The sequence below is a fragment of the Muscardinus avellanarius genome (assembly GCF_963383645.1).
Source record: "Muscardinus avellanarius genome assembly, chromosome: 14".
Lineage (NCBI taxonomy): Eukaryota > Metazoa > Chordata > Mammalia > Rodentia > Gliridae > Muscardinus > Muscardinus avellanarius.
The window spans coordinates 15,838,574-15,851,892 of NC_137800.1; the positions used below are offsets into that span (position 1 = coordinate 15,838,574).

Below are 13,319 nucleotides of genomic sequence, written 5' to 3' on the forward strand. Positions count from 1 at the left end.
GCACTGGTGACAGAAAAGCCTCAGATCATCAAGTGTTGGATTGTGATAGGGTTGGACTACTGGTTTTCTTTGTGTTCCCCCAAAGGAAAACAGTCTATCGTGCATATTATAGTCCTCCCGCCTTAACCCCACCCTACCCTCTCTACCCTGGGCCATCTCGCTATTCACACCCATGTGTTGTGCCAAGAAGATTTTATGGCCAGTGTGTTTGAGAAACATAGACTTGTATCCTTGGCCTTATTTGGATAAAGGTTTCTCTGAAGAACTTAATAGAAGTTGGCCTTGATTTCACTTGAGCCTATAGATGGTTGTATAGAAACATATATCCGATACTGAAAAATGGTCAACAGGAAAATTACCTTGTTTCCTATTATTAAATGAGAAATCCAGAAAGTAGGTCCAAATGACTTGGTTGAGAGTCAGCATTTGTTCTTACTCCTTAATACTGATTGGACTACTCAAACAATGAAGTAGGAGGATGGCATGCTAAGTCATCATGACATAAGGGAAGCAAAAGGACCCACCAAATCAAAAGGAGAGCACTGGTTTTAACAGGCTTCAGAAGGGCCCTCTTCCTTATTACCAACCCTTCTGTAGCTAAGCAATTCTTCCTCCTGAGGTCATAGTGGACCATAAGTTGTGTAGAAATTATGGACTAGTATGTATCATTTCATTTGCATGGAACACCTCTGAAAGTCTAGATAGATTTTCTTCTCATAGCTGACACATTTGCGTAGAAAATTGTCTTAGAAAAGAATATTGATTTCATTGCTGCTTTGCTTTGTTCTCAGCTGGGAAAACCTTACTCTGTTACACACACACACACACACACACACACACACACACACACACACACCTGTGTGGAGCCTACTTACCTCTTGAGGATCAGCTAAAATATTCCTGTCTCCTAATACCTCTTGCTTCATCACCCTTTGGAAGTTAACTATGTTCTCCTCTGCATCTTTTTGACTCATTATGCCTCTGTTACAATGCAGTAACTCTTCAACTGTCCATTCCTTTAATAAACTAAAAAAGTTCCTGATATGTGTAGGGTGACCAGTCACCCCAGCTTGCCTGGGACTGAGGAAATCTCCTGGCATGTGAGATTTTTACTCCTCAACCTGAAGAGTCCCAGGTAAACCTGGATGGTTGTCACCCTACAGGGACCATACAAGATTATCTTTTGTAAATCTTACTCCAGTAGAAATAATGCATTACACAACCCAGCTGCCCATTAAATATTTATTATTGAATATGTTTTCAGTCTATAAAAATGCCTGAGGCTTGGTATTATGTAAAGAAAATAGGTTTATTTAGGTCACAGTTTGGGAGGGACAGGGGCATGGCGATGGCATTAGCTTCAGTCTGGTGAGGACTTCATGGCGAATGACATCATAATGAGACTGCGTGGGAGAGAAGCAGCACACGTGCTGAGACAGGAAGTCAGGGATCAGGGAAAGGCCAGGATTGCTCATTTATAACACCCTTCTTGTAAGAACTAACCAGGGCCTCACACATACTAAATCAATTCCTGCCAACCAGAGTGCCTCTGAAGACCTTACTACCTGACACTAAACTCCATCAGCTCCCAACATCAGCATGCTGGGGACCAGATGTCTAACACATGAGCTCTTAGGGACCAAACCACATTCAAACCATGGCAACTTTTTTTTTCCCTAACTAAAACAAAACAAAACAAAACAAAAAACAACAACAGTTTTCTGTGCTCTGTCTTACAAGATTGCCTATCTTCTGTGCCCCTCCTGGTCTTTCAGAATATCCCCAGGTATAGTTTGTATGTATACAGACATAAGTTCAGCCTCCACTGCCTCCCCAGATATCACTGCACAAAGCTGCTTCCAAGAACAGCCAGAGTGGTTGGTGCTCACCAGTGTCACAAAGGCACTGCTACCATGGTACCCACCATTGACCCTTCTTTTAAACCTTCCCCCTTCCCCCGAAATCCTGGCTTGGGCTCTGTTCTGTAAAGAAAGGCTTTCAGAGATTTTTGAGGACTCACATCACAGTTCCCAAAAGTAATCTGGAGTAGAGGGCAGGCCCCAGAGAGGCTACCCTCTGACCTGTGAAATACGGTTACTGAGCCTGCTCTTCCTTAAGACAGTGACTCAGAACCGAAGCCATTTTGCATTCCCCTTCCTCCCAGCCTGGGATGCTTGGTAAAGTGTAAAGATACTTTTGTTCGTCACAGCTGGGTTAACGGGATGCTACCACTGGCAGGCAGTTGACAAAAGCTAAGAATGCTGGTGAACAGCCCGTGTGCTCAAGATTGGTAATTCCATAATAGGGAATCACCAAATTGTCAATGGGCTGAATTAGAGAAGCCCTATATCAGGATGAGTTTTCCCCTAAGGGTACCACCCCTCATATAACAGGTCTGGAGTAGCTTGTTCCCAGATCACCAGTCATGACGGACTTGTGTCCATATCAGGAGTTCAAGTTCAACAAACCTCCCTGCAACCAGTTTACTTTGGAGTTTTGTTGAGGCTTCCTCCGGCCACCCAAACCACTCAGCTTAACAGTGGAGTCTTAGGCAGTAAGGCCCATGCTGTTGAATTTCTCATTCTGCTAAGGTGACCTGCCTCACTGCTTCCAGAGCGTGGACATCAAGGGTATAAACAATGACCATCTGCCTTTCTCCCCAGAGATAGAGCAGTAACAAGACGCGAAAGTTACGAAGTGATTTTGGTCTCTTGGGAAACAGAAATAAAGGTGTGTAAGGGGACTGTGATATATGTTTTCTAACTGAAAATATATCTTAATTAGTCCCTGTACTTTGTGTTACAATATATAGGGCAAGAAGAAATTGCTATTTTTCATGATAAAAAAAAAATGTCCTGTTAAGATAAGGGCTTTCTGAAGTAGAAGCAGAATTTCTGCCTCCAGTTAAGGTGGAAGAATGATAAAGTGGGGCTGCGGAGCTGATGAAAAGCAACTGTATTAAAATGACAAGCTCCATGCCGGGCGTGGTGGTGCACGCTTGTAATCTCTGCACTTGGGAGGCTGAGACAGGAGGGTCGTGCAGGTTCGAAGCCAGCCTCAGCTACTTAGTGAGGCTCTCAGCAACTTAGTGAGACCCTGTTTCCAAATAAAATATAAAATAGGGCTGGGAGTATAGCCTGGAGGTAGAAGGGTTTCCAGGAACCCCAGTACCACACACAAAAAAAAAAAAAAAAAAAAAATACCAAGAAGAGTCTGCAAATGCCCCAAATGAATACGACTTCCCTCCCTCCTCATCCCTGCAACTTTGCTTTTCAACCTTTTACCTCCAAAACAAAGACAGTCCCACCTACAGCACCACCCACATACACACTCTCACAAACATCTTTCCACAGGTTGGAGTAAAGTGAGAATAATTTCGACAAATACAGAGATCATTTAGCCCCAACCCGATGGCGTGTGCACAGTGCAACTTATACTCTCACGGAGCACTTGCCGATCTCATTGTGGACAGCTTTGGTTCTGCAAAGGCAGAAATATCTTATTCATATTTAAAGGTCCCCTAGTCTAGTAGGGAGCTTTGGTATCTTGTCAACAAATGTTTGATGAATGAATGAATGAACGAATGAACGAACGAATGAATGAATGCCTGCATGAACCCTGGAAGTGAACCTCAGAGAAAATTCTACTTTGCCTCTTTGAAAGCCTCACCCGGCCACAATGTGTAAAAGACCTATGCATTATTTCTTAAAAATGGAAAATGATCAGAATGAATTTTAAAACATCATAAGGAGATAGCAAAGATGTTATTGAAAAAACAAAGCGTGTGTGTCTCTGTGTGTGTGTGTGTGTGTGTGTGTGTGTGTGTGTGTGTGTTTTACTTGGGATTGAATCCAGGGGCACTCTATCATCGAGTTACACTCCCAGACCTTTTTATAATTCCACGGGCACACTACCATTGAGCTACACTCCCAGACCTTTTTATTGCATTTTTGAAGCAAGGTCTCACTAAGTTGCCCAAGTTGGCCCTGAATTTGTGATCTTTCTGCCTCTACTTCCGGTGTTGCTGGAATTACAGGAGAGCCCATCTATACTTTCGAGAATGCCTTTTACTCAGGCTTGGTGGGCATCCCTCTCCTGATTCTGGGTTAGATATTTTTCAACCACACACAACATTTTTCCTGGGCTTGGCTTTATAAACATGTATTTACATAGGTGTACACCCATGAGTTTATGTGTGTATATATTCATATATATGCATACATTTACACACACACACACACACTCACAAACATACACACAGGTATGGGTTTATTAGAGTAGCTTACCAGATTAGCTAGGTGCTACTGTTGAGAGAACAGCTTGGTTTGGAATCAGGTCTAGACCAGTCGAGAGCCGGACGCCATGGCAGCCCTGGAGAACTGAGCCAAGGGGTTGCTTTCTTAGGCTCCAGGAGCCCAAGGTGCCTGGTGCTGAGAAGAGTCGGAGTGACCGAGAGGAGACTGGAGCCATGGCGAGGGTGTGCCTTCCTGCCTGGAAGGGTGAGAGTGGCAGCGTCCTGAGAATGTCCTCAGACAGCCCCAACACGGGATGTTTCCAAGGGTCTCTAGAACAACATCCACCTTCGCTCCTTCAGTCTTTTTTTTTTTTTTTTTTTTTTTAATTTATTTTTTATTGGTGCAGTGTATTTACACATCATAGTGGTATAAAGAAAATACTTTTGTAGACATACATGCACATCTCGCCCAGTTAGCCCCTACCACGATCCCCACCCCATTCCCTCCCCATCCCTCCTTCCCACGCTTGGCTTACTGGTTGACATCTAGTATTATAACAATTTATACAATATTAACATTGATAATCTCACATAACAGTTTCATTTGTCTGGTACCAAACTTTTGATGACTTAAAGATAACATTTCAATATTTCTTTTTGCTTTCTTTCTTACCAGAGAATATTTTTTCTTTTTTTTTTTTTTAGGTGAAACTATCATACATTTATTTATTTATTTTTCAGAAAAAATCTATCCTGATATGGTCTTAAAGACTGTGCTTGTCACACACAAGGAAAGAGAGCCATAGACAGACTTTCCAGTGCATCCTCCCTGGATTTCAGCTTTCTACCCATAACATGGAATTTGTGTCTTTTGTACATCAGAGGCTTCTCATGGGGGTGAGAGCCCAGTGCCTGGTCCATGATACCACGTGGCATCATGATACCGAACGGGCTCTACTTGGGCACTTTGGACTGGTGGTGCCCTGCATCGCAGTTTTGGTTTGCCAGATCTACACATACAAATTTTATTGCTTCCCTGATAGGATAAATAGAAATTCCAGGAATTGGGATAGCCAACCAGATGCCTTGGATATCTCTCCGTGTTCATTTTGCAGATTACTTAACTTATTAAAAACCCTTCAAGACTTTACATATACGTATCATTATATATACATTTTTGTGCATATATTAATATGATGCATATATACATATATATATATATATATATTAGCTCTTTGCCTGCTAATGTAAATGCAAGACTCAGACATGCGTGTGTTTTGTTTTCCAGGGAGATGTGCATCCAACAGGATGGGCGAATTCATCTCACCGTTGTTTACTTTGGGAAAGAAGAAATGAACGAAGTCAAAGGGATACTTGAGAACACTTCCAAGTGAGTGCAGCCCGGAGCCCTAGCAAGGAGTCATGGTAACCGGGGCAGAAGTGCACACCCGGGGTGGAAACTTCTGCTCAGCTTTATTTTCCTTAACACTGTGAGCAACTTGGGCGATGGATTGCTGGCGTGGTATAGGTGAATTCTGTGCCCACTTTTCCCAGGAAATCACCCCGGCCTGACACTGGCCTCTGTTGTGCAGGGATGAAGGCTTTGACAGTGGGGATAAACTGTCCCGAGTACAAGGGTGGGGGGGTCGGCTTCTGTGGGATCCCACGGAACTGGAGGTAAACACTTTTTTTTTTTTTCAAATTATGAAGACATTTTTATGGGTACGTTGTAATCATACGTGATTATGAAGTTCAGGGTGATGGAGGCACACGGCACTCGGTGAGCCCTCCCCAGCTCCCACCCCTCTTCCTTCCCCTCCCTGTGAAGACATTATGATTGACATTGATAAATTTGTGTATGTACATCATGTCCATTGAAGTGTTTTCCTCTTAGCATGGTAGATTTGGGACTTGGACTCTTCAGGGTAGGACGTAGGAAGAGCCCTCCTCGCCATGCAGTGAGCTCTGTCTCTGCCATAGCTTGAGAGAACATGAATGATAGCCATGCTCAGATCCCATCCGGGTAGCAAATGGTCCCAGCCTTCTGCTTATCATCCTTATGCATTTAGAGATGTGAAGGGGGAGGAAAGGGGAGACGACAGGATCCTTGATAAAACCTACTCAGTTGAACAGAGTTGAGTGGTTATGACTCACTCACAAAGCAGAAATGATTTACTGCCTGGCCCTTTATAGAAAAAAAAAATGTGTTGACTCCTGCTCTAAAGCAGTAAGAAATTAAGAATTTAAGATTATTTAGCCTAAAGAAAGCTAAGGCCCATGCCTAAGGGAGCTCAAATAGAATAAAACGATTGAATATCTTCAATGCGAGTGAACTCTCTCAACTCCAATACATTGCAAATATGCTTTTCATCTTTACTTAGAAATGAAGAGCATGAAAGACTTAGAGTTCATGCTGGCTTCCCAGTGAGTAGGTCTTAACATCTCTGCCAGTGTCCATTCCTAGACATAGATTTTTTAAAAAAGATTCCTAAGTGATTGAAATGTGTAACCAGGACTGAGAACCACTGTAAGAGAAGGAGGTGGCCCCCTGGGGGCTGCGCCCTTACCTGCAGCCGGCTGCCTCATCCCAGGGTGTCTTACGTAACTATTTAAAGGGCAGCCAGCACTGATAATCTGCATCCTATTGGGTCTGGCACCTTTTCAAAGGATGACCTGACATTTCTTACTGTTTACACTTATCTGAATTTATACTCCTCTGTTGACTGTACAGAAAGCTAACGTAGACATTTATGGGGATACCCTTTCTAGCGACTGGAATGCTTACATACTTTCATCAAGGGATCCTTCTCCATGCCGAGTTACCCAGAATACAGAATCTGTAGCTTGGTGAGCAAAGAATGCACAGAATCTGAGCAAGAGAAGTAGAGTCGTTTGAATGGTAGGATCCGGTACCTGCAAACGTTGGAAAGCACCCAGAGATCCGTCTACACCACATAGAGAACTGCGTGCTAGAGACTGGGTAGTTTGGGAGCTTTAACACGATCAATGCTACCTCAACTTTGGCAGAATCCATTTGAGCTGTACGTTTCCACGCTGATCTCTTCACTCTTTGATGGATGATGTCTGCGGTGTTGGTTTCATTGATGTTCTAGGACATGTCCTGCCTGTGTTGCACGGATCTGGCCACCTCCTCATGGGACTGCCCAGACCTCTGCAGCCAGCCTGAGCTGTCTTCACAGTGCACGCCACACCCCAGCTCCAAATGGATCCTGCAGGCTGTTCTTCTAATTTCATCTTTATGACTTAGCTCTCCCCAGCCAAGCCAGGGGCACAGCTCACCCTTTATCCTCACTTTCATTATTCTCTTCTCCTTGAGAGTCCCTGCACACTCTTTTCTCCTCGTGCAAACCGAAGCCCACTGTAGGGCTTTCCCTGACTCCCAGTCCTCTCTTCCCTGAGCTCAAACCACCATTGTGTTCAGTACCAGTTATATTTGGAACATGGCATATGATTTGATGGCTTACATTTCCCTCTATCATCCTAAGTTTGCAACTAGATTATAAGCAGCTCAGTAAGTAGAATTTGGTGTCACCCCTTTTGATGACTCTAGCCCCTACCCAGTGCCTTATACAAAAAATGTTCAAAGTTTGTCCACCCAGGGAAAGAGAATGCCAATTAATTAATAAATTTGGATGAGTAGCAATCTATATGTAAACTTATAGATGAGGACTTATTTAAGTTTCATTATTCTTAAGATGGTAAAGTTTTTGTTCAATGGCATTTTGTTTTTTTACTAACAATAGCTATTAATATTATTTGCATGAATTGCTTAGTATTTATAACAGCCTTTTGAGCTGGATGCTATTAGCCAGATTTTGTAGATGAGGAAACTGGGGCTTGCCAACTTTGTTACTCAGGCTGTTATCCCAACACACGGGAAAGCCAGGAGCTGAACCTCATCCACAAAGGTCCAGGACTCACAGGCTTGACACAGAATCAAATTTTTACCCCTAGCTTGCCTCTTCAAACCCACAATTGTTAGCTGAAAGCTATAAGATTTGTCATCAGTCTAAATAAAATTTATTTCATTTGAAGAGCCGTATTATAATTAAGCTGTTCTAAATCTAGCTAAACGCATACATTTTAAGACTATCTAAATATAAATTTTTATTTAATGACTAGTTTGCAGTACTTTTTACTCTCTCCTTGGCTTTACTCTTTCTCAAATGAGCTTTACATTTTGATTGATTGCTATAGAGCAATATTTTGCAAACTCTAGTTTGTGATTCATTAGAGGATTGTGAAATTGATTTAGTGGGCTATATCCAATGTTTGTTTGTTTTTATGGTACTCAAGCTTGGACCCAAGAACATTCTACCTCTGAGCTATACCCGCAGACCTATTTCATTTTTTTAAATTGTGATACAGGGTCTTACTAAGTTGCAGAGAGTCCTGCTAAGTTGCTTAGACTAGCTGAAAACCTATGATCCTTCTGTCTCAGCCTCCCAAGTACTGGGATTACAAGCATGCACCACCACACCTGGCTTCCAATGTTTTTAAAAAGTGAAATGGAATAGGGTAGAAACTGTCAGAATGAAGTATAGGTGTTAAGGATACATGTCATTTATGGGACATTAATTTTAGCATATTTGCCTGTATGTGTATATGTGTACATGCATGTGCTCATACATGTGTGGACTGTATCATGATGTACAGTATACTCCTTTGTAAGGAATGTGGTTAAAATGTTTATAAGCCACTGCCACAGGTAACAATACAAATCAGTTTCAATACCCAATTTTTTTTTTTTTGTACTAAGTATGGAACCCAGGGGCATTTTAACTCTGAACTCCATCTCCAGCCCTGTTTTCATACTTTATTTTGAAACAGGGCCTCACTAAGTAGCTGAGGCTGGCCACAAACCTGTAATCCTCCTGTTTCCGCCTCCTGAGTACTGGGATTACAAGTGTGCGCCAGATTCTTAATCTATAAATTTCTCCAAGCTTGGGTTACCAGATTCTTAATCTATAAATTTCTCCAAGCTTCAGTTTCTCTCGGATGAAGGCTGAGCTCGGTGCTTCTCGAACATAAACATGCTTTGGAATAACCAGGGGTGCTTTTTAAAATGCAGACTCCTAGGGCGCAGCCCTGGAAATCCTGAGTCTGGAGGCCTGAAATGAAGTCTGAGGGCCAACACTTTGTGCCAATTTCACGTGTGATGCGGATGTGAGTGGTCCACTGGCCACGTTTTGAGAAACTCTGGCTTAAGTGAATATGTGGCTGGAGCTGTGTAATAGAGACGGTTTTAAAGATTGCAACTTTTAGGTGAACTGGCCTGAGGTGACATTTAACACACTGCAAGTCATCTTTTGTCGGCAGGATACAAAGGCATCATCTGAGACTGAACCACTAGAAATGAGACATCACCCTGCCGGTGGTGTGATGGGAAGAGAGGCTGTTGTGTTGTTGCTGTTATGTTGATGTTGTTGTTGCTGTTATGTTGATGTTGTTGTTGCTGTTATTGTCGGGGAACTCTCTTGCTATAGCGTCAGCATTCCCTGCCCCTTTCATGTGATTTGTTTGGCAAATACTCCCAGAAAGATTTATCAGGACATCCTAGAAGAAAATTTGGAGGAAAGGTTTTCTTTGTTTTTGTTGTTGTTGTTGTTTTTTTCTCCCTAAAATATGAACAGTCATGGTGTTTTGTTTTTTCATTTCCTTTTTAGACAATGAGTTTTTAAGTAAGAACATCACCTGCTACAATAAAATAAGCTGTATAGTGAACCCCTCCCAAGCAGAAGAGGAGTCCTGGGCCCTGGGAAACCGAGGCCGGGAGAGCTCACTGACTCAGTGTCTCAGGCTGTGGCCAGCTCACCTGGCTTTACCAGAGGTGGAACCAGAGTGACTCTGCTGGTGAAGCAGCTTTCATATATATATATTTTATTTTTATTTTTTTTAGTACTAGGAATTGAACCCAGGGCATTCTACCTCCAAGGTATATCCCCAGCCATTTTAGTTTTTGTTTTGCAGCAAGCTCTCCCTAGGTTGCTGACGGTCTCACTACTTACTGAAGCGGGCCTTAAACCTGAGATCCTCCTCTCTCAGCCTCTCTCCCAAGTACTGGGATCAGAGGCATGCACCACCAGGCCTGGTTTGTGTAGCAGTTCTTTATGGAAGCTGTGCCTGCCTTCCAATTTGTTCTTAAGGGGATCTGAGCCTGGCGTATGGATGACAGAAGTGTAGCAATGTTAAGTCTCCCATGGTTATTACATTTTTATGTGACCGGAGAGCATCCCGGTTCTTGGGAAGTACAGGTCTTTTCAGCCTGGTGACTGTAACACTCAAATGGCTCAGAAACAGAGAAAGAAAGCAACCATGGGAAGAAGTTGAATCAGTGAATCTGGGTGAAGGGTACGTGGGTATTTATACTATTCTTACAACTTTTCAGGTTTAGATTTTTCCCAAATAGAAATTGAGTAAAAATATATTACCAAAAAAGTAAGTTATATGAAGTTCCTACAATGAGCTAGAAAGCAGCAGTTAGAAGAGAGAAGTCTATGTCAGCTGAAACGGTGACATCGAGCTCTCCAGACATACAGCCCCCTGGCAGCGGAGGAATTCCCGTTCCCTGTAGCCCACCTTGCAACCAGCGGTTCACCACGTCTATCTGGTCTTCTTAATGGCCTATGACACACTGATACGTGGAATTTTAGAGCCAGTGGGAAGGCAAGGAGTTCTCTAAAGACACTTGCTAAGACCAGCTCGTGTGAGCACAAGTCTCTCGGGAATTCTAAATTAATTGTGGAAAGTACTTACTTACTCTCAAAACTGAGTGATGTGTTTACCTCACTGTGTCTAGACATCTTCATCCAATAGAGCTCACAAAGCATGTGGATATTTAGGGCCATGGGATTTTTTTTTTCTTTTTTGTGTGTGTGGAATTGGAGATTCTACCTCTGAGCCATACTGCCCAGCCCTATTTTATTTTGAAACGAAGTCTCACTAAGTTGTGGAGGGTCTCACTAAGTAGCTCAGGCTGGCCATAAACCTGTGATCCTCCTGTCTCAGCCTAAAATTTTAAATTTTATGTTGGACATAATACTAGTTTCTATGAGTTTTTTTTTTTTTTTTTTTTTTTTTTTTTTTTTTTTTGCAGGTACTGGGGAATGGAACCCAGGGGCATTCTACCTTTGAGTCATATGCCCAGCCCTATTTTTTATTCTTTATTTTAAAACAGGGTCTCACTGAGGTGTGAAGGGCCTAAGTAGTAAGTAGCTGAGGCTGTCCACGAACCATGATCCTCCTGTTTCAGCCTCCTGAATGCTGGGATTACAAGTGTGCGCCACCATGCCTGGCTTCAATGAGCATTTTTAACATTTGGATTTTTTTAAAATAAGAGGCTATGATGGAAAGTATCACACATTACAAAGATTTTCTTGCAGATGAAGGGAAGTCTTTACTGGAGTAAATTATATTAGACATCAAGGTCTCTTATCATTTTTAATCCAGCAGTTCTGGGAAATGCAAGTCAATTAGGGAAATTAAATCATAAGGAGAGACAGTAGTTTTCTTAGGTCATTATAACCTGAGTAGAAATGACTGTGTAACCAAGGTGTACCCACGCACCAGATTTATTGTAATAAAGAAAGGAGTCGAGTAGGATATAAAGGTTTCATCAGTTAATATTATAATTCAAGAAGAAAAGAAGAAGAAATAATTAGGAGCAAATCACGCAGTCTTTTAAAACAGCATACGCAGATTCATAATAGGAAATTACATAACGCAAGAGCTGATGCCCCCATTGTGCCACGAGAAATGCCCATTCCTGACTGGGCCATCACAGAAGGCACAGTGCCACGAAGTATTGCACTTCTCGATGTGAATAAATTAAATATTTAGATCTTATTTTGCTTAGCTCTAAGTTTTTCTTTGATGTCTGCAATTGCCATCTTCTAAAAACTAGGGGTGACGCCTGGCCTTCAAAGCCCGTCGGTCACGGGCTCTTTCTGGCATAGGAAGTGGGCTTTGACAAGAGGTAAGGGCTTCTCCGGTGCCCAGCTGCGCAGCTGCACTTTCCTGGAAGGAGAGCATCTTCGGGCCGCACCTGCCTTGGGACAGGTCTGAAGAGTGTGCCTCGACGCCTTCCCTTTGTTCATCTCTTGACCCCTCCAGTGTGATCTTCCCGGCTGTCCTCCTCAGTCCCGTTTACAATACAGTGCTGGATAATCTCTGAAGGGAGAAAGAACGAAAGTAAGGCGGCTTCTGCCCCAGGGTTTAGAGCCTGCTAGAACATCTCTTAGGTTCCATGCAATACCATTATCCCTTCACAGATGTATCCACGGGTATCCAAGGACAGCAAAGACAGGCAGAGGCACCGGGACAGAAGGTGGGACTAGGTAAAGTGCCTGGGAGCTCAGAGAGGGTGCATTAGTTTGCAGTAAGATGTGAGAGGAGTAGACACTTGACCTGGACCTTGAAGAACCAGTGCTATTTTCAAGGAGTAGACACTTGACCTGGACCTTGAAGAACCAGTGCTATTTTCATAAGAACGAATGAAGAAGGTATCCTGGAGAGGCAAGGAATGCCCGGCAAAACCCAGAGGACCCAGCTATGCCCATGCCTTGGTGACTGGTACGCTGGGAGCATCTGCTCCTGGCTGGTCTTCATGCTTGGGGGAGACAGAGGACCCACAGTGATGGTCTGTATTTGGACTCGTAGCCTCCTGGCCGTGTAGTGTGTATCCCCAAGCCCACCTGCCACACCTCTATTGGGCAAGTCAGTATTGAGCTGAAATAGCATCACTCTGGCAATGGCCATTCTGCCTTTTAATACGCTGTTGAACAAGAGGCTCTCCGATCTGGAGATCAAGTCCCCTAAGTGATGATATGAAGACGGGGGCTAACTAGCTTGCAGAAGCCAAGCATCCTGTGTCTCAGAAGCATGGGGGTTCTGCTAAGCATGAGATGAAAAGGCGTCTGCTAAGCGTGAGATGAGGAGTCCCACGCCCTGGGCCAGAAGGTTTGGTGAGGGCTTCAGCTCTGCTCTGGGAAAGAGAGAACATGAAGCCATCCCGATTCTTACTCTTTTGCTGCCTGCTCAGACTGTTTTCTTAGCAGAGCACGTT

The 13,319-nt window shown here is 43.2% G+C and overlaps 1 protein-coding gene across 1 annotated transcript in view; it reads left to right on the forward strand.

The window, feature by feature from the left end:
* Positions 1–13,319, forward strand: part of CSGALNACT1 (chondroitin sulfate N-acetylgalactosaminyltransferase 1) — a gene marked incomplete at both ends in the record, with an annotated part of 83,366 nt that overhangs the window by 49,403 nt on the left and 20,644 nt on the right. The window contains one exon of the mRNA XM_080710523.1: positions 5,523–5,624. Coding sequence (XP_080566649.1) covers positions 5,523–5,624 — 102 coding nt within the window. The remainder of the gene's footprint in view (positions 1–5,522; positions 5,625–13,319) is intronic.